Below are 21,054 nucleotides of genomic sequence, written 5' to 3' on the forward strand. Positions count from 1 at the left end.
ATTTTTGTGAATGATTGTGTATCTTGTATGTTTTCGTACAATCTGCTTATGCTTCAGTGATGGTTATGTTTAGGGGTGGCACTTAATGCTTTTTTTATTGTGTACATTTCACAATGTATAAAGGAATATGAAATAAATAGTTCTGTTTTCATTTGAGATCGGATTGTTACTCATGGAATAAGTGTTTCTAAACATTTTCTAAAGTATCCCCTCTTTACGTGGATATCCTGAAGGTGAACTAGGTCAATAAGGAGCCAAGGATTGAACATGACAAATGAGTATGTTTTTCCTCTAGTTCAGAAAGCATGGAGTTCAAGGAGGAAAAGACACAGGTTGTTTGTTTACAGATAAAGATTTTAATTACAAACCAAGCACTCTGAAGACAGCATGCTAATCATGCCTTCCTATTCCCCAGTGAGTTTGGCTGGTGCTATATGCAGTGTTTTGGCATCCGTGGTAATTTCCTGGCTCTGAGAAGTCATTACCCAGTTGTCAACAAAACCACCTGGTCCCACGCAACACAATGGACACGCCCAGTAACGTATATGAAGAGTTCAGATGCAAAAGCCTCTAAGTGCCATTTGAAATTTTCTTCTAAAATGATCATTTTTATCAAGCTTGTATATTTAAGTTCAGTAATTTCACTTAAATGGCAATGAAGATTACCTATTAATTGTCATTTAAGTGAAATTACTGAACAAGCTTAAATACAAGCTTGATAAAAAATGGTCATTTTAGAAGAAAATTTCAAATGGCATTTAAAGGCTTTTGCATCTGAACTCTTCATATGTCCTCCATCTCTCCTGCATTTTCATCATGTATAATGGGACTTTTCTATTTAAATAAACACACAGCAGTCTCTTGACTTTATCAGATCAGTGGCTGAAGCTGATAACAATTGCATGCACTTTTCTGATTATCAGTTGTTGAATGAATGGGTTTTCTCTTAAGCATTTTACATTGATGTATTACTAGAGTGCTTAACTATTTGTCAGTATCCACTGTTCAATTATACCGAAGAAGGCCGATATGGTCTTGTAATGGGCTGCAGAGTGTCTAACTGAGTGAGATGTTGGCGACCGATGCAACTTACATTAAGTTTGGTATTTTACACTTTACATTTTAAGATTGTTTCTGATTAAATAGAACGGTTAAGATTAAAAATATAGGCACATGCCGCTGGCCAGATAATTTTCAGTTTCTGTGGTAGCACTAGCCTGGTTAAAACCAGACCATTCTCAGTTGTAACTGAGTTATGGTCTGGCAAAGCGTCATAGACAAATCATTTCCAGAGGGGCATCACCAACGGACGTTGACCAACGGTAGACCTAAAACCATTCAGAGCGATGAAGGAGATGACGTAGGCCAGGGGTCCCCAACTGGCGGACCGGGGTCCAGGTCCGGACCCCAATATCTTTTTATCCGGACCTTTAAACATTTCCGTTAAAAAGTTTTAGAAAAAAAAATCTAATGAATTTTTACCGAAAGTAATTTTTGAACAGGTGTGCGCGCGGGCAGCTATGTCTGTGTCAGGTCCTTTGCAAGAGCCGGGGTCTGGAGAGATCACAAACTTTGGCTTGTACACACATTACTATGATATTCGAGAATTGATTATTATGGCTTTGTCAAAAATTTGAAAAGTGGACTCTGAAAACCGCATCTTTCGAGATGAGTGGACTGACGTGTACACGTTCATTTTTGCCGTCATCGAGCTCTACGAGGCCCGTGTGTCTTATTTGTTTGGAGTCTGTTGCTGTTGTTAAAAGTGGAAACATCAAGTGGCATATCGAGACAAGACACACAACTTTCAATGAAAATTATCCGCCAATAAAAATTATGCTTCCTTTTGCTGTTATTGATGTTGAAAGGTTTGACATTTGAATATTTGGACTAAAATGAAGTAATACATGAATGAATTTCAACAAAATCAGTTGAATACATTTAAAGATAAAGATTTTATTGTCAAAGATTTTGTCAATTTGTTGACATGGTTACAATTTAATAAAATGAAGGAAAACTTATTTTGCCGGGTGTGTTTGCATGTCCGGACCCTCGTTTACTGGGCTCATCGGGTTAGTAGACCTCTTGCCAATTTAGTTGGGGACCCCTGACGTAGGCAATGCAGAGAGGTGGCCTCCGAGTGTTGATCTTTGCGCGGTTTTTAACAAAAAGGAAATGTTCAAATCGCTTAAAACAGACGCGATAGCTGATTCGAATGAGTGATGTTCGACGGCGGCGTCCATCTTTGTAACGTAGGCTACAAAATCTGCTTCAAAATCCCAGCGCTAGGGTTAGGGTTAGGGTTAGGGTTAGCAAATTTAAATAAAATTGTTGAGCCAGCAGCATCTGTCCAAATTCACTTTCATCAGAAACGATCTTACAACAGGGCTATAGTAAACACAATAGTAAAAACTGTTTATATTTTTTTACAGAAGAATACTGTAAAATACTGTTAAATGTAATTTACCTTACTGTATATAGTAAAAAACGTATGGTTCAACAGCACTTTATAGGTAATTTCACTGTTAGTTTATGTGTATTTCATTATTTTTGTGCATGACTCTGTGCGCAGTCTATATACACGTATTGAACATGTTTTATGAACAAGGCCACTTGATTCATTGTGTGGCTTTCTATTGTGCCCGCTGCATTGTTCTGGTGTTATCTGCATACTAAGGTAAAAAGACAGATTCTAGTTGATAAAGTAGTATATAAACATTATATCACTCAATAAAAATCTAATTAAAGTTTAAATTATTTTAAATTGTATTGCTTATTCAATGTAATTTCCAGAAGGTAAAAGGTTAGGTACAAACTTAAATTTTCTTTTTTCGTTTTTTTTTTTTTTTTCTTTTACAAAACAAGTATTTTAAAAGTTAAATATGTAGGCTAATTGTAGTTGTGCATTTGTACATGTAAAACTTAGCTAAGCATTTTGGGGTTACAATGTTATTTCGAGTAGTAAAATTCTACAGTTCTAAAATTCTATTTTACATAGAGAATGATCCAATTTAGTTTCTTTCTTCCCAATTTCTCCTCATCCAAACACACACACACACACACACACACACACACTGAGTTTAGCTGGAGGACAGTATGCCTGAACCTCCACCATCTGGTCTGCCAGGTCCTCTGCCAGGAAAGATTCTTTTAGTTTCACTAACCACCTTGACCATCTTTTTCACAACCATAATCAATCATTTCTGACTTTCATCATGTAGTTGGGGTTCTGCTGCCCCACTCCGTACATCCGTACTTCATACTACTATGCTTTTATGAGGCATTCCACTGCTCTCTAAGTTAAATTGATCAGCATTTTTTTTAATGTCATGTGTCCTTGTTGAAGATTTGGGCCTTAATCATGAAACACAAGCAGAATTAATTTCTGTGTAATTTAAGTTCTTTATACACATTGATTTACACATAGTTGTGTGTTCGGGTTGTGTTTCATGAATAATGCCCATTATTTTGAACTGTCTTTCAAATTCAATTTTCTTATATTACTCTGCACTTCAATATTTTCAGAATACATTGAAATCTGAAAGCCTTAACTAATTTTATTTGCAAAGCTGTCAGTTTCCAGGCAGTTACTGATGTTTAATTCACAAAAACAAAGACATTATCACGATATAAATGTGTTAAAGGGCAAAAACGCTATTAACAGTATACAAGACATGGAAGATTGGTGAAGGCCATTTTGGGATAAATTATTGAGATGCCACATATTGCCATATGTGCACTGTGCTCATTACAAATGCATGTATCCATATGTCAGGCAGTTCTAATGTAAGTTTTATTAACAGAACTAGAAAGAGTTCAGTCACTCATTTGTTTTAATTAGCTAACTATATCTGATATTTAGATAGTGTGTGCTTTGACTTTTCAAGGGTTAGTTCAACCAAAAATGAAATTTCTGTCCGTAATTACTCATCGTACAACTTCGGAACACAAATTAAGATATTTTTGATGAAATCCGAGAGGTTTCTGAACCAGCAACATCGACGCAAGGCCCGGAAAGGTAGTAACGACATCGTTAAAATAGTCAATGTGACTACAGTGGTTCAACTTTAATGTTATGAAATGGTGAGAATACGTTTGTGCACAAAAAACTAACATAAATAACGACTTTATTCAACAATGTATTCTCTTCTGTATCAGTCTTCCAATCACGTCCAGTTCAGCACTTCTGGGAATACGAAAAGTATTCTCGCCACTTCCTAACATTAAGGTTGAACCACTATAGTTGCATGTACTATTTTAACGATGTCTACTGGGAATTGAAAGTTGCAATGACGTTGCTGCCTACGGCTGGTTCAGAAAGCTCTCAGATTTTATTAAAAGTATTTTAATCTAAAGGAAGGTCTTGGTTTGGAACGACATGAAGATTTGTAATTATTTGATTACATTTTATTACTTTTGTGCATTTGGTTTTGTCCAATATGAATTGCAAAATGAATTAAATACATCACTCTTAAAAATAAACATTCATAAAGGGATTTTTCACAGTGATGCAATACAGGTGTTATGATTCCTGTTACCTGTTTTGTGTCTCAGGACTCTTATTTTGTTCCTGGTCCTGCTCAGACTTCCTGTGATTAGCTCCTGTTTTCAGAGATGGGAAACTCCAGTCCTGGAGGGCCACTGTCCTGCTGTCAAATAACAAAAGTTTAAAGGAATGCTTGAAAAAGTGACAGGCAGATCAGACACATGTTTGATTTGAGATATAAATTCTGAAGGACAGTGGCCCTGACAAGGGCTTCCACTTGGTGTGAGACACTTAAAACGTTTAGTTGTCATGAAATCTGTATCTTGAGTGTGTGCTTCAGATGAATCATAAAAGTTAAACCTTATCCAGTAAAGTGCCATCTGCAGATAACTGCAGCAAAAGAGCATGGTCAGGTGTGGAAGGGTTTCACACTGAGATAGTGGAGTATATTTTCGCCTGAATGTACCTTATAAGCAAGATGGATGGGGCAATAGGAAATGTGCAATGGCTGTTCAATCTTTTTTCCTCTCCATTTCAAGAAGAGCCAGAAGCTCCAGCTTCCTGTGGTTAAGAGGGGAAGTGGCTGTCCCTTTCCCCTATGGAGGTGATGAGGCCCGAGGAGCGACACTCGGCAGTCGGCTCTACCACCCCTACCATCATGTTAATGAGGTCAAGTGATGAATTGCAGAGCCAAACTACAGGGGCAAAATGAATGAGGACCAGATTGAAGAGAGAACAAAAAAAGCCAACGGCCAGGACAAGCTGGACTTTTTTGAAAACTAGTGCTAATTCATTTAAATGTCGCTTGTTCAGCCTTACAATCAACTGTAGCTGAGCAGTTATAACATTAATTAAAGAAAATGTAACATCTAACCAACAACCTCGTTATTTTAGAAACATGCAAACCTAGCAGAAATGCATTAGGAATAGCACTTGACAATTAGAAATCTACAGATGATTTTTGCTTTCATTTCGTCGTTTGTGGTGTACAATGTGCGAAAGTGTTGTCAGTCAGCCCCTGTGGTCTTGTCAACATCATACAACTCAAACGATTTTCTTACTAATATGAACTCATTTTTCTAAATTCTTCCAATGTTTTTGTTTTGGTTGTTTTGTGCAGATTATTCAGGGACAGAGGTTTGGGCCCCTAAAGTTGTGTGCCCGGGGGCCTCACGATGCAGTCTTGTTTTTGCCAACTAATATGACAGATATCAAAATGGCTAACATTAAGAATATAGATAAAAATAAGACAATAACTGACAGGAAGACATAGTCCTTATTAGATAAGAAAAGGAAAAAGTATATGAGGTGAAGCAAGACCCCCAGAGGCAATTCCAATATAATTACATTCTGGTTTTTATTATCAAAATCTTATTGTTTTCATTTGCAAAGCTGAAGATCAGTCATATTGCATTTCCCTGTGTCAGAAAACCCTCCAAATGATAAATGCTGAATGACATAAAGAAAATATTTAGTTTTCTCTAGTTTTCAAAATCTAAGAAGTCAAGGGAAAAATCCTGAGGGCATTTTTTTTTAAATATATCAACAAAAATGATGCTGGTATCACCGAATATCCTTCAGGGTCATCGGGACTTACTGACATGAACTAAAAATGCCTCTACATGCCTTAGGATCAAAACTTGTCTAAGTCTGTTAGCTGACAATTACTGTCAACTAATAAAGCAGTAAAGTGTCTGCAAATATTTGCTCATGGCCTGGACACCATACTCTCTTGAAAAAGATGCATTGTTGAATGATAACCTTGTGGCATACTTTATTTAATCTCTATTTTTATATAACAGTTTATTACATTTTTAATTTGTTTTAATCACTGATGAATCTTTTTTCTTTACATATATAAGGGGTTGAAATGAACTTTTTCACCCACTGGCCAATTTGGCCACAAAATTCTTAAGTTACCGGCCATACTAGCCTGGCTCCGCCCTCCTGTACTTCCGCTCAATTTTCATTTTTTCGATCAAAATCATTTTAAAACTGTCTTAAAGCTTCTGCTGAAAAAAAAAAACATGTGTATTATTTTAAAGTATCCTCTAAGAAAAAAAATCCATTTAAATAAAAAATCTATTTCTTGCATGTATGTTTATTGTCTATTTATGATGACATCATTATAATATTACAGTAATATTACCGTTCTCTGATGTAATTTTCACTACAACCGATAACTAAGTTGTGTTTGTATAAAACAAAACCGCAAACTCAAATATTTCCTGCTTAATAGGTGAAATCTCTTCTCTTCTCTGGTGACATGTTTATCGGCACGAGGGTGGGACAACAAGTAAATACTTGGTTTTTACAACACTATATAAGTCCCATCGAATAATCAAAAGTTACACACACTTGAACACTTGGGCCAAAATACAGGAACATCATGTAGCCTATAGACTTGTGTTATCTGATGTATGGTGCTACTTTGTTTACATGATCGATCATTTGAGTCACTTCATAGTACTCTTACATATTTCTAGTATTCATAAGATATACAAGAAATTAAAGTTTATGTTGTAATCCTGACACACAGTTCTTTATTCAAGAATGCCTTAATCTCATAAACAATATTTTCCTCTACAGTTAGAAAAAATGTGGTAAGAAAGCTTTACACGCAAACCTTAGTGAATTATGTGTTGAACTCTGATAAGTTTAGCACTACATGGAAGACTGACAGCCTCTCATTACTCACCTTCCTATAACCTTTTCTTAAAATGCAACATGAAACTGGCAAGCATCAGAGAGGATAAGACAAAATTTCTGATCCATTGCCGCACAATATACTTAAAAAAAAAATTCCGGTCTCTCAGTCAAGCCAGATAGCTTGGAGATATGCTGTTTTTTTTTAACATATAAGTAAATCTTATCTTATTGACAAGAATAAATGCTTATCTATACTTCACAAATTGATATTGGAAAACAATTAGCATTGAGGCCATCTATACTTTTAAAAGCTGACAAAAGTATTATTTTTAGCAGATGAATGCATTTAAAAGGCACAGTCAGTCGGGAAAACGAGGGAAATGTTTAATGACTCATCCTGCACTCCATTATTTTGTCCAGTCAAATGCTCTCTAGAATGAGAATGCTCCACCCCCTAATTGTTTTTAATATTGGTAAATGCTCATATGCATCACTTAATCAGAAAAAGTTAATTAAATTCAGTGGAGGCTATATTCACACTCATTTTTGTTTCTCATTTACTCATGAACGTAGTGTTTATGTGTAAATGACTGTTTCCCATCTCCCCCGAGGTTTTTAATTACAAACTGCAGAACCGTAACTATCTCATTTCAAATGATAAAGATTCACACCTTTCATTATTAGGTTACTTTTTAGGGAAAGAAGAACAAACTGCTTTCAAAGGTTGCATATTTCCTCATATTTTTTTTGCAGATGAGCTGAACCAACTGAACTCTGCAGTTGTGGTGTTGCATACAGTAAGCAAGATAAGCCCTTATTTACATAATTGCCATTTTGTCATTAGTCATCCCTAATATAACCAACCGGTGAGCTGAATTTTGAGTGATTTGGTCACACAAATATTTAACTGGTATTGCAGTCTTGCAGCTTTTGAAATACGGTATAACAAAAAAGATCTCTAATAGGATTAGTGTTTTATATTCAAATCTCTCTGACAGTGCCTTGTTGAAGCTATATTGACAACAAAAATTCACTCTGGTTGCTACACACACAATAATTCATTAACCACACTTTTTTAAAGCCGTTTTTAACCTTTGATGAGTACAGATATGTTCACAAGAAAGATAAAAAGTTTTGTCGTCTGCCGCTTTAAATGCTCAAGCTCTAAAGTATAATGGATTCTGATTGGTTGCCATTGTTTCAAAATATCAAGCCATAAAAATAATCGTTCTGAAAGTGATTCAAGGATATTGTTTATCTGTGCTGTTATAGTTGTGGTATGGACTCTTTATTCTTTTATATTTAGAACGATTTTTAAAAATATCTTTATGGTTATCTAGAAATCACCCTTAAAGCTACACTGTGTGATTTTTACCCCCATCTAGCAGTGAAAAGGTATATGACCATTCAGTGAATATTAGCTTATGTTCCGCTCAATTCCGATTTGGTTTTAACTCCTACGGTGGCCAATGTAGTCCAAGATTAACATGGCTTCCAGTTTGACCTCGTCCATGAGTGTTAACTCAAACGTAAACGCGAAAGGCGAAGCTTGAATTAACAGGTATGTCCCTCTTTGGCTAATGTACTTTCAAGATGGAGGGGCAACATGGCGACCGACATTAGAACCCCTTACCCGTATGTATTTTCAATGGCATATTATACACTCACGAGAATACTTTATTACTTGAACGAAGTAAATTTACATTAATGAGCACATATATTTTTGAAATAACTAAGTGTTTTTAGCTAAGAATAAACTAAAATAGTTACACAGTGTAGCTTTAAATCCTTTGATTGCTGTGACTGTGATGGATGATAATGATAATAGACTGCTGCATAAATCATGAGTATCTTTTCATAAATAAGGTCCTGTGTAAGATATTCCTGAGAAAATTCCAATTTCGAGAAGCACTACCACTCGACAAAAACAATCGGGCCTCTCCTGCGCTTTCCTATCAGGTATATTGGCTCATAGTGATGAAAAGGATCTGTTTGTGTTTTTCTTTTGCTATCTGTCTAAGGAAATAAATCAAGTCCTGGGGCCGCTTTTAAATTTGATACTGCCATTGCCGTGAGTCAGAACTTATTGAGCGTTCATAACTGCTGGAATTTTCCAACAATACTAATCTGCAGGTGCTTTTGCATTGCTCCTTACTAATCACCATGCAGCTTTAATCTGTTTGTGATTGCAATTTATGGTATGTTAAGAATATATTTAAATAAAGAAATTAAGATTTAAATATCTCTTCAGGAAAAACCCCCATTCAGTGTCAACTCTTTTTCCTTTTTTTTTTTCTGAGCTTCAACATTGAGCATATTACTCTGAAGATTAATACATTCAGTGTCAGAGTTTACTTCTCAGAGTCGCGTTTTAATGGAGTGGCCCATCATTAGCTCTGTTAAAGCAGCCGATACTGAGTGAGGGGACTGTTAGGGCAGGGCAGACTGCTTTTTTACTGTCAACATCAATACACTCTTAGTTGTCAGACAGCCTATTTGTGTCGAAGGCACACTTCCGAGCACATAATATGTGCCTAAATCCACATCTTGGAAAACTGTTCAAGCTCTGAGTTCTTAAACTTTTTTTGATCATTGAAAAGGGGCAATTTCTTCTAATTACTCAATTTTGTGGCTGTCTGTGTATACACAAAAACCTTTGATTTAGTGCTGACTTTCATGTTTTATAAAGATTAGCTGCAGCGTACTTCACATTAGCATGATTAACCCTCTGGTCCTGCTCGTGTGGCGGTCAAAGAAATTACTGGGCTTTTTTTTTCAATATAATATTTTTGAATTTTGTTTTTCATTTATTATTTATTTTCATTAAAATTACTCAATTATAATTACTGCTTTGGAGCACTTAAGGGTTTGGTCTTTTTTTTAAAGAAGATACTTAGCAGATTATAACCAAAGTGAAAAACAGTTTAAAACAGTGAAAATTAAAAAAAAAAAAAAAAACAGTTGATTCACAAAAAAAAAATAAAAAAAAATAGATTTTTGAATTTTTTTATGATTTACTCTAAAACTGAGAGAAAAATCAAAGGAATAAATCTAAACAAATTGTGCTCCAAATTTGAGGTTGATATCTCAAGAAATGAGCATTCAGTAAGATTTTGATCTGGCTCAGTACCAAAGTTTAACATAATGAAATTCGTCTCCCATTCATTTCCAATACAGTAATTTTTGACCACGAACAATACAAGTGTGACATGTTTTGCACCATGAACTAAAACAAATTTAAAAAAAAATTCCAGTAAAAAATGACCGAACAGCAGCAAAGGGAGACTGATGTTCTAAAAACACATGGTTGATGAGATTATCACACATATTTACAGGATAAAAATCAATGCGGCAATGAAAAAAAAACACTGTGTGTAATGGCACTTTCCGGTACTTTCTGGTATGAAATGGAGAGAGGTTGCCAAAATATTGTGAAGACCATGCACGCATTTTAGGCAACAAAAATGAGCTTGGCATTTATTGCATGTAGCTTTCTTTATAATGTATGGGAGCAGCAAGAATAATAGGATTTACCTGTATGCTAATAATCTATTAATGAAATAAGATTATCTTTCATGCAAAACTCACGAGTACAGTATGAGCAGTGTTTTCTGTGATAAATTAACTTTAATGTAATTGCAAGTTCATTTTATAAGGTAGGAATTGCCTTAGAATTTATGAATAAATTATATATAGTTAAATATATTAAATTGAAATATCAGATTCATTTTTATTCTTATAGATATAGTAGACAGATAGATAGATAGATAGATAGATAGATAGATAGATAGATAGATAGATAGATAGATAGATAGATAGATAGATAGATAGATAGATAGATAGATAGATAGATAGATAGATAGATAGATAGATAGATAGATAGATAGATAGATAGATACTACTCTACGAAGCATTGTCACGTGAATAACAAACTCATGTAAACATAATAGCTTAACACTGCGCACATTTATTCATTGGAGAGAAAGCAGCGCGAGTGAATATTTACATCGCGTCAAGTTTATTGATGAACGAAGTTAACATTTTTAAAGCCAGATAAACAAGGTGATTTTTCTTGGAAGGATTTGGCTGGCTCACACGAGCCACGTACAAACCCTCGAATGAATTTATAGTGTCTGCATGCTTCGCTACTTCACTCCAATTGTCCGCAGGCTGCAGATGCTCTTCGCCAATCCAGCACTGCAGGTGCAGTTAATATACTGGAGATGTTGATTGTAGTTCTGGCTAGATGTCCTTTTCTTAGCTTGTTTCTTTTCCTCATACAGTTTTTTTTCTGCCTATCCCTCTTAATTTTGCTCTAGTGCTGCCGTGTGAGGTGTTGGATTCATTGGATCCCGCAGTCTGACCGGCTTTGCGGTGCTTCTTTGAGAGAATCATCTACATTATCTTTAGTGGATAGATGACGAACAGTTCCGCGTGCTGCCGCATCATGTTGACATAACTCTTTTGAAGAACTGAAAATAATGAATGGCCGGAGAGGAGCTGTGATACGAATTAACTCTTTGATGTGAAGGGAAGCTGGAACGGGATTTTGTACTGCATTTAGGTTACTGCCGAGGAAACACTGGAATGAAGCTCTAAACACGTTTCTTGTCGCTGCGAGTTTGCTTGTTGAAGTTGGCTTTGCTCAAAAATGGGAAAATGAATTGGAATGGATACTCTGATAAATGTTCCTTAGAGATGGAAGGACGATTTTCCAGCCTTTTATGAATCTTTTCGTTGTGACTGGAAAGGTGGAGCGATCAGGAAAAGCTAATGACGGACCTATTAATCCATCAAAAGCACCAGAGGGGTTTGGAAACGTTTGGATGGAAATGTTTACATCTTTTTCTGGTTTTATACGAAACTACTAATGTATAGTTGTGGATCTCTGCTGGAATCTCCATTGTCATTGATTAATATAGTTAAAAGAATTCAGGGCTTTTGACAAATATGTTGTGATTGTGTTTTTATTTATTTTAATTTTTATTTTTGGGAAATATCCATATTTTCTTCTGAAAGAATCCCGATCTAAATGGAATTAGTTGAGAAAGCCCTTTGTGAAAGGAATAGACATGGTACATGGGAACAGGTTCCTTCACGGTGAGTCTAGCTGCCAGTTAACTTCACTCTTCTCTCCCTTTCATTTTACGCATGTCTATCTGAATTTACCGGTGTGTCCTTTATTCCTTTAGGAACTTTGTGTGTGATTGTAAACTGATTAAAAGGATTGAATGTGTTTAGTGTTAAATTAAGCGTTGCTACTGCATCATTAGCCTAAATAATATTTTCCCAGATAAATATTGTTCCCTGCTGGGAAATCCAGCTTGCTGGTAGTTGGTTTCTAGCTGGTCTCAGATGATCATTATCTGGTGCAAGTTGGTTATTAGCTGGTTTTTGCTGGTCTATAATCTATAGGCTGGTTTTACCAGCTTAAAGTTGTTAGGCTGGTTTTTACTTGGTTCTTATCTTCTAGCTTGCCAAATAATTAATGGTCTAAGCTAGTTGTTAGCAATAGTTGAAGTTGGAAGAACATCTAGGAAAAAAACAAAGTGGCTACTTGCTGGACATACTATATTTAATCTGTAGTCAACTATCCAGCTAAAAACAATTTGCATATATATATATATATATATATATATATATATATATATCTCCCCAAATGTACTGTACATCCAGCAAGTTAATTAGTCTGGAAAATGAATGAATGTAATTATTTATTCTGTGTTTATTTTGTATTGTGTAAAACACTAATAGAAATAAGAGTAACTTTTTCAAGCTATAGACCAAATTCCTTAGGGATAAGGTTTCAGATCTCTGATTTTCAACTATTCCTTGAAGTATTTCTGTTTTGTGATGTGCAGTAGGAGCAACATCCTTCAGTCCATCTGTATGTTCATAATAAGTCCTCGTGATTCTATGATCTTTTGATCTTAAATCTTTTGTCGCAGTTGTTGCAGGTCTTCTCATGCTTGGGTTGTCTGGGGCAACAAAGAAAGAAACAGGTAATGATGTTTTGTCACAGAATACCCACCCACTTTCTATCTCCATGTTTCCTGGCAATCTCTGACATTTGACTGCTTTCTCTCAGTGAAAAACAATTCAGGAGTGCAGCCGGCAGGGCAGTGTGGAACCTGGGTGAAAGAACCAGAGGGAGGCCTCTTCACCTCACCCAATTACCCAAACAAATATCCCCCAGAGCGAGAATGCATCTACATCATTGAAGGTATAAAAATAACCTTGTTCAAATAGTAAATGCAGCTCACAAGCAAATCTTTCATGTGACGCTTGGATGGAGGGGGTTGTTTTAAACTGTTCAGTAGCGCAGTGAAGTGAAGGCTGCTCGTGCTGGAGCAATCAGTTGATTGTTAATCCCATGCAGCACCACAATGCTAATAAACAGAACACTAGTGTTTCATTTGCATTTATAACAGAAGGATATATAGATCAACAATCTCTCAATATTTGAAAGTCAATTTCATTATCTCAATTAGATTTCAGTAAAAAAAAAAAAACTGAAACTGATTTGTCTTTCAGTCACATCTGACTGTATGCTGCAGTGCTGCTGCAAGCTGATAATCATATTGAACTAAGAAGCTAGTAGCAATTGTCTTCAATCTGATGGTTTATACGTGATAATCTTTGACTGTTATGATAAGATTACAAATGTTATGACATCTTATTAGTAAAAATACCACTGTTAAACCCATGTGGTCTCCACTCTTTAGTGATACAGTAATTTCTTTCGATTGATGTGCCAGTAGAAATACATGCATGTGGTTGCAATCCATGTACCTTTGATCTCACAAACTTCCTTTGTGTACTAATAATAGCAGACATACCCAAACCAATCTCATAAGAAAACTTAATTATTCAACGATGTTGCTATTTCTTTTGAATTTGTGTGATTTGTACATAAGTGAATAGTTTTAAGAAATAATACATGGAGGTCCACCCCTAAACCATAACCTAACCATCAGAGGGTCATAAGCAGATTGTACAAAATTCATACGAATTAGCCACAACATTAAATAGTTATGTATTGCCATGACAGTATGTTTCATATGACATCATCCATCATAAATTACAGCTGCCAATCTTCATGATTTCTTTTCACTCTTTGCAGCTCCCCCGAGACAATGCATTGATCTTTTCTTTGATGAAAAGTATTCAATAGAGCCTTCATGGGAATGTAAATTTGACCATATTGAAGTCCGAGATGGGCCCTTTGGCTTTTCTCCAATAATTGGACGCTACTGCGGGGAGCAGAACCCTCCATACATCAGATCGAGCAGCCGCTACCTATGGATAAAATTTGTTGCAGATGGTGAATTGGAAGCCATGGGATTTTCTGCGAGCTACAATTTCACAGCAGGTAGGCCTACTATTTTATGCTCCTTCATGCAGTGTCAGTAATGTTTACGATTGTGAAAGACTTATTACACCAGTGAGTTTTTGGCTTTCCTTGATGCTTTTTAAGAGTTCTGGAACCGGTTTTGAGTGACCTCGGTACCCTCGGGTTATTGTTATCCTCTGCATGTCGAGTTGAATTCCTGATGCAATCAGTAACTATACTCTTCAAAATCCAAGCCGGTGATTCATATAGCAATTATTGTGGGTCCATGTTGGTTCTGTCAATGATCCCAATCTGCAGTTGAGCTTATTAGTCATTCCATTGCAATAAAGAACAGCCCGTATGTTCTAATTAATCTAAAACCATTTTAAATTGTTTACCTTGATCAGCTCTTAGTACCACAATGAATGCTGACAATCCTTCCCAGGACCTGCTTCAGATGCTCAAGATTGCCAATAAGATGCTAAGTGGTAACAACTACATCATTCCATATAATTGATTTCACGTCCCCTCAAAGGAATGCTTCGAAGCACGTTGATTTTTATCAGACGTCTCATTCTCAATGTATTCAAATTCTCTGCTTTCTGATCATTTGCTTTGATTTAAAGTCTGTGAGTCTGAACTGCATATAATACTGTACCTGAGTTTAAGCGAGAGATGTTTGCGTAAACGCTGTGCAAATTGAACAGCGATAGATAGTGTGTGAAGAATGCTAAAAGCAATATTTGAATAAAGCTGAAGAATTTCACAGAGCGGTCGAGCTTTAAGGGCCTTGCTGATGAATTACACAGCTGTACAAGAGAAAGTAGCACACAATTGAAGGCAGCGCTGATTTAGACTCGTATCTGAGAAATGAGTTTTGAGTCGAGAATTTTTCCATCCTATTGTGAGTCAGGAGGAAATTCTTTCACCAAGTTTGGAGAAACTCTTCAGCATGAATGGTTTCAGACTCTCGCTTCGCAACTTGCCAGGGAAGAAACACAGCTTCCTCTAGTCTTGATAAGGAATATCAGTGGCATATAATTTACATAATTAAGGAGATAAAAGTCCCTGAATTCACTTCCCTTGATGTTCCCCCAAAAAAGTGGAGAGCGCATCTGCTCTGCTGCAGCCAATGGGAACACATGCTAATGCAGAAGGTACAACAGATGAATGAAAAGCAGGGAATGAGGAAGGATAGAAAATGCATGTATTCATCTTCCTTGGTGTTTTTCACATTTTATGGCTACAGAAAGAGAAATCACTGTATTTAGTGATTTCAAAATGAATGCTTCTTGTCACAAAACGGCCACTCAATCAAAGATGTGCCAATCTGCAGTGTGAAAGAGGGGGAACTCGTCTAGTCAGTGTATTTTCGTCATGCTGGGGCTCTGGCAGCAAAACTACTGAAATTCTCTGTATCAGACTTGCTTGATTCATATCAAATCAGTTAAAATGCAGCTTACTTACAAATCTAATCTCCAGACTCTTCTCCTTACTGTAGTAGAGCTTTGTGATCAACTTGAAATTAAATCAGTTTAATTTCTAAAATTGGTTATAAGGTGTGGGAATGCTGTAGACTGATGTAAATCTTGAACCGGGACAACAAGCATCCAGTTTTAAAGGTGGAATACCTAAGATTTTTGCATTAAAATATCCCAAAATCACAAGGCCAGTGTTATATATTTAGTTAAGATGATAACTTGCAATATTCCAAATGTTTCAAACAATGTTTAAATCGCGAGAAAATTTAGATTTTAACCAAGGAAACGGGGCGTGGGAGCAGGGGTGAGCTGGGAGTCGCCAGTCAATCGCGTCATACCTCGGTTTCCGCTCGTACTACGTGTAGTCCTAAACAAGAAAGTTGTAGTTGTGCGTTAGCGTCTATCAAGCAACAAACGTCAGCTTGTTTCGCGCATTTGTTATGGAATGGAGCACAATTATTCTTTTCATTTATTCTCGGAATGTGAACTGTTGGCTGTAAAGGGGGTCGCACACCAGACGAGAAGCGCCGCGCCACGTTTGGGACAACTCCAGGTAACACCGGACGCGCACTTTCTCATCAGTGTATGGACAGCAATATTGTTATGTTTTTGATGACATGAAAGGAAGATAACGTCTGTTCTATGTTATTGTACTGTACAATTAAATACAATCGTTGCTGAGTCTTCATTCTGAAAACTTTACCTCAGATCATCATCCGTTAACTGAATCAATTGAGAATCTCACCTGAAAAATCTTTTAACATCAGCTATTGTTATTCAAGCAGCTGATTTCTGTAAATGAATGCAAAACTAATGCATATTGCAGCATAGAGCGAAGTCAGGATCCATTAGCAACGATTTGAGACAAAAATAAGTCACTTCGTCCAGTGACTCGTACAGTAACATCTGTGATAACTAATTTACTTTTAAACCTGACTTTTCTTGCGGTTGTTTCAGTTTAATGAAAAACAAGCATGTCATTAAACGCAACATTTATAGAAATCGAACTTTACCTCATCCATGACAACTAATTTTCGATTCCCGTCTGACTGATTTATCCACGGTGGAGTTGAAAACAACAGTTCCCATCATTCCGCGTTCCTCCATCAAGCAAAGCCGTTGTTGTTGTTGTTGTTTTGAATGTAGCGCCCTCTAGCGGCATCTAAATCTTAGGTATTCCACCTTTAAGATATTCAAACATCACATGGCTTTAATGCTTAAAGTTTGGTTATAAAGTAATTAAAGGTGTTTTCACTCAAGGTTAGTTTCATCTGAAATTGCAGTTGCATGGCTTAATCCATTGCTGGAGAGATGATTTAAATAGTAGAATGATGTGCACACTGTGTGTAATTACTTCCTGATATCATGTGAAAATAAAAATGGCTGTGTGCAGTCACTCACAGCATTCAGATGCAATTATTATGCAGACAGTGTATGAGTTCATTCCAGTTGTTAGATCTTGCTGGCTGTAGACAGACTGTGCATTGTGATGTCACTTCCTCTCATTACCCCGCTATACACCTAACTGGATTAAGCAGCAAATGCAGGACGCTTTGTGTTTGTTGTCAATTGTCTCTTACCTTCCCTTTGTCCATCTGTCCTCTCTCTCTCCGTCTCTCCTTCTCACTATCTAGAAAACTCACACGCTCATTCTCCCGAGTCTCACTTCCTTGTCTCCTGGGCTTGACTGACCTTATTACCCCTCCTCTTTTCTAAGAGATAAAGCTGTGTTACCAGACAAGATCTGGCTGTGTTAAATAACAGGGAAAGCTGCTTCCCTCGTGTGCCTTTCCCCAGGCCGCTGGCTGTTTGAAGCCTTCGTCCCCGCTGTAAACAGACGCAGCAATAATAAGAAAAGCAAGATTGACTAAAAAGCATTTCAGGGACCGCTTTTTTGATCCAGTGGCCATTTAATAACCTTGTTTGGGAAAGCCTCATGTGGCCTTTTCCTCTTTTCATTTTCAATAGCTTTGTCGCATGTAGGGAAAGTGGAAGTTGAATGCAGGACCTGAGAGCGGTCCCTTAGGTCCAAATGTCGAAACACAGTCAGGACCAATTAAGAAATATAGCTCTGTGCCTTCTGATGCTTTGTGTTGTATGTTTTTTGCTGTCACATAATAAGGTGACTTGCCATGTAAACGATTGATATTAAAGGCATAGTTCACCATAAAATGAAAATTTTCTCATTTAGGCCGTTTATACAAGAACGCATGCGGGTGAAAACTTACAAATATTTTATCAGATGTGCATTTTGTTTACACGGCGATGGCGTTTTGGGGGCTTAAAGGAGCATTTCCAACTCTATCTCACGACCAATTCGTACGAATTCGACGCATGATTAAAAAGTGTCTAATTCGTACAACCTCACTCGTACTAATTCGTACGATTTGTCTAAACCCACGTGATGGTTAGGTTTAGGGGTGGGGTAAGGGGTAGGTCATTCGTACGAATTCATATGAATTGGCCAATTCGTAAAATATGTACAATTTAGCAAAATCGTATTAATTCGTACGAGTGAGGTTGTATGAATTGTTACGAATTAACCACTTTTTAATCATTCTTCGAATTCGTACGACTTGGTCGTGAGATCGGGTTGGCATTTCTCCCACCCACCCAAACGTGGGTCATATATGTAGTCGAAATGTTAAAACAATTTTGAATTTGGTCCCTTCTTAAAGGGATACTCCACTTTTTTTGGAAATAGGCTCATTTTAGAACTCCGCCAGAGTTAAACAGTTGAGTTTTACCGTTTTCAAATCCTTTCAGCTGATTTTCTGATATTTAGGAGAATATCAGTAACCAGACAGTTTCTGGTCTCATTGACTTCCATAGTAGGAAAAAAAAATATATATATACTATAGAAGTCAGTGAGACCAGAAACTGTCTGGTTACAGATATTCTTCTAAATATTAAAAAAAATCGGCTGCATACATTTGAAATCGGTTAACTCTGGGGGAGTGGTAAAATGAGCCTATTTCCAAAAAAACAAAAAAAACAACTCGAGTATCCCTTTAATAATAATAATAATAATAATAATAATTTGTTACATTTATATAGCGCTTTTTCTGGGACCTCAAAGCGCTTCACATATGGAAGCGGGAATCTCCTCAACCACCACCAATGTTCAGCATCCATGTGGATGATGCGACGGCAGCCATATTGCGCCAGAACGCCCACCACACACCAGCTTACTGGTGATTCTAACTTTAGGGCGCATTTGTATGTACAGTAAGACAACAGCTCCCACAATGCACCACATTGCACAGCTCCGCAAGCCACTTCCAATGGGCTATATGCACGCAAAAGTTCCGCATTTGACGCAAGGATAATCTACAGTTTCCGGTTGGGGAGATTAAAACGGAGGAAAACCGGGGAAAACGGGATAATGGCAGAGTCTTCAAAATTTACTGTCCTCCCGTCTTTGAAACGAAACTTTCATACTTTAGATGTAATTTTATATATAGTTATGTTTATTTAATAAAATTTTAAAAAGAAGCATAAACACAATGAGGGGTGTCTGTTTTATCTTTTGTGACTAACGTTTCTTTAGTATAACCATGGAGTATAAAATTCAATATACATTATCTGTATTGGATTGGACTCTACGATCGGCGGAAGTTATCGAGCATCCTTACACCTTCACCGGAAATACCGCCGTGCATAGAGCCCATAATCCAGAACAGCGCAAACATCAGAGAATGTGTTTATAATTGTGCAAAAAGAGTTCATGAGATTTGTAAACAGTGTTTTAACTATACCTGAACTTGTTGCATGTTTTACAGAATGAGTGATGTATTCAACAAATTGGTTTGGGCTATTGAGAATTTGGTTCAGAGAATGGGGTTTAGTGTTTTGGCAATTAAGAAAAATTGTCAGACCCGATTGCCCTGCTGCTATTGTGGCTTCAGTTTCATTGCATTGCATGAGCCCTGAAGTCATAAACAGCTCATTTTAACTTCTAACACTGTTGACAGATATACGGCCAAATACAAGACCAGGGGTGTCCAAACTCAGTCCTGGAGGGCCACTGTCCTGCAGAGTTTAGCTCCAACCACAATTAAACGCCCCTGAAACAGCTAATCAAGATCTTGATTAACTGTTGAAGGTCATTTGGCATGCTAAAAACTTATAAGCAGGTGTGTTGAAGCAAGTTGGAACTAAACTCTGCTGGACAATGGCCCTCCAGGGCCGAGTTTGGACACCCTGCTATATAGCTATACAGCAAAGCTGCTGGAACAAATGCATGACATTTTTTTTGTTCATTTTTAAAGATTTTTTTATAGATATTGCAATATCTAGCATGTTGCAATATACATTTAGTAGTGTGGCTATTCAACAGTGTATAGTAACACTGCCAAGAATAAAGCAAGCCTGACTATTGAGTCATTGATTCATTCACTCAGCCAAATGGTTCAAAACACAGATTCATTCAGAAAAATAAAAACAACAACAAATTAACAACTGTTGCTCTGAGATGCTACAATGTGATCATTTGGAATTGTTTTCATTGACCAAGCAAAAATAGACTGGTATCATGTGCCTAAAACAACGTTTATTGAACTGCGTCTAAAAGCAATATCACACTCGCAGTCACGCTGTTGGTTTGAAACTTCCAGTTTGTTGACATATAACATTGAACTTTTAACAAGAATAAAAAGTGTAGTACAGTATAAGTGTCTTATTTGCTATGCTGTGCATTTTGTTCACTGCACCCATAACTGTGTGCTTCTTGGTGAGAACAACTATTCAACTCTATTTGGACACAGAGGATGTAGCAAAACCAGAAATAACTCATCCCAAATCCAATAATTCTTATGAGGCCATGATTTAGTGAAGATATTTAATCTTCTAATTTGTGTACTCGAAATTGTATTGAATTTAAATCATTCTAACGACATCTGAGATTAGAAAAGGTAGCTGGATATATGACTCCTCTGTGCACAAGGACCCAGCTATATTACCGAGGCGTGATGGATTCAAACCAAAAAATTGAAAATTGAACTCAGGGAATGAACTTTGGGGACATTCAGGTGGCCACATTTCACAATCTACTTTATTTTCTCAGGCCCGATAAAGTGTAGGGATGGAGAAATCCTCTGTGTAAT

General features: G+C 36.7%; 1 protein-coding gene across 3 annotated transcripts in view; it reads left to right on the top strand.

Annotated features, from left to right (window-relative positions):
* The first annotated feature begins 11,118 nt into the window (after positions 1–11,118).
* neto1l (neuropilin (NRP) and tolloid (TLL)-like 1, like) overlaps positions 11,119–21,054 on the top strand; it is an 85,744-nt gene continuing 75,808 nt past the window's right edge. For 2 of the 3 annotated variants that reach the window (XR_016149125.1, XM_089125474.1), the window contains exons 1-4: positions 11,119–12,235; positions 13,084–13,137; positions 13,224–13,358; positions 14,259–14,507. Coding sequence is in view for 2 of the 3 variants with exons in the window: in XM_089125474.1 (XP_088981600.1) it covers positions 12,208–12,235; positions 13,084–13,137; positions 13,224–13,358; positions 14,259–14,507 (466 nt within the window). In the remaining variant the exon portion in view is untranslated. The remainder of the gene's footprint in view (positions 12,236–13,083; positions 13,138–13,223; positions 13,359–14,258; positions 14,508–21,054) is intronic. The other variant, XM_089125475.1, reaches the window with a different exon arrangement.

The sequence above is a fragment of the Pimephales promelas genome, chromosome 22 (assembly GCF_988280905.1).
Source record: "Pimephales promelas chromosome 22, fPimPro1.hap1.1, whole genome shotgun sequence".
Classification (NCBI taxonomy): Eukaryota; Metazoa; Chordata; class Actinopteri; order Cypriniformes; family Leuciscidae; genus Pimephales; species Pimephales promelas.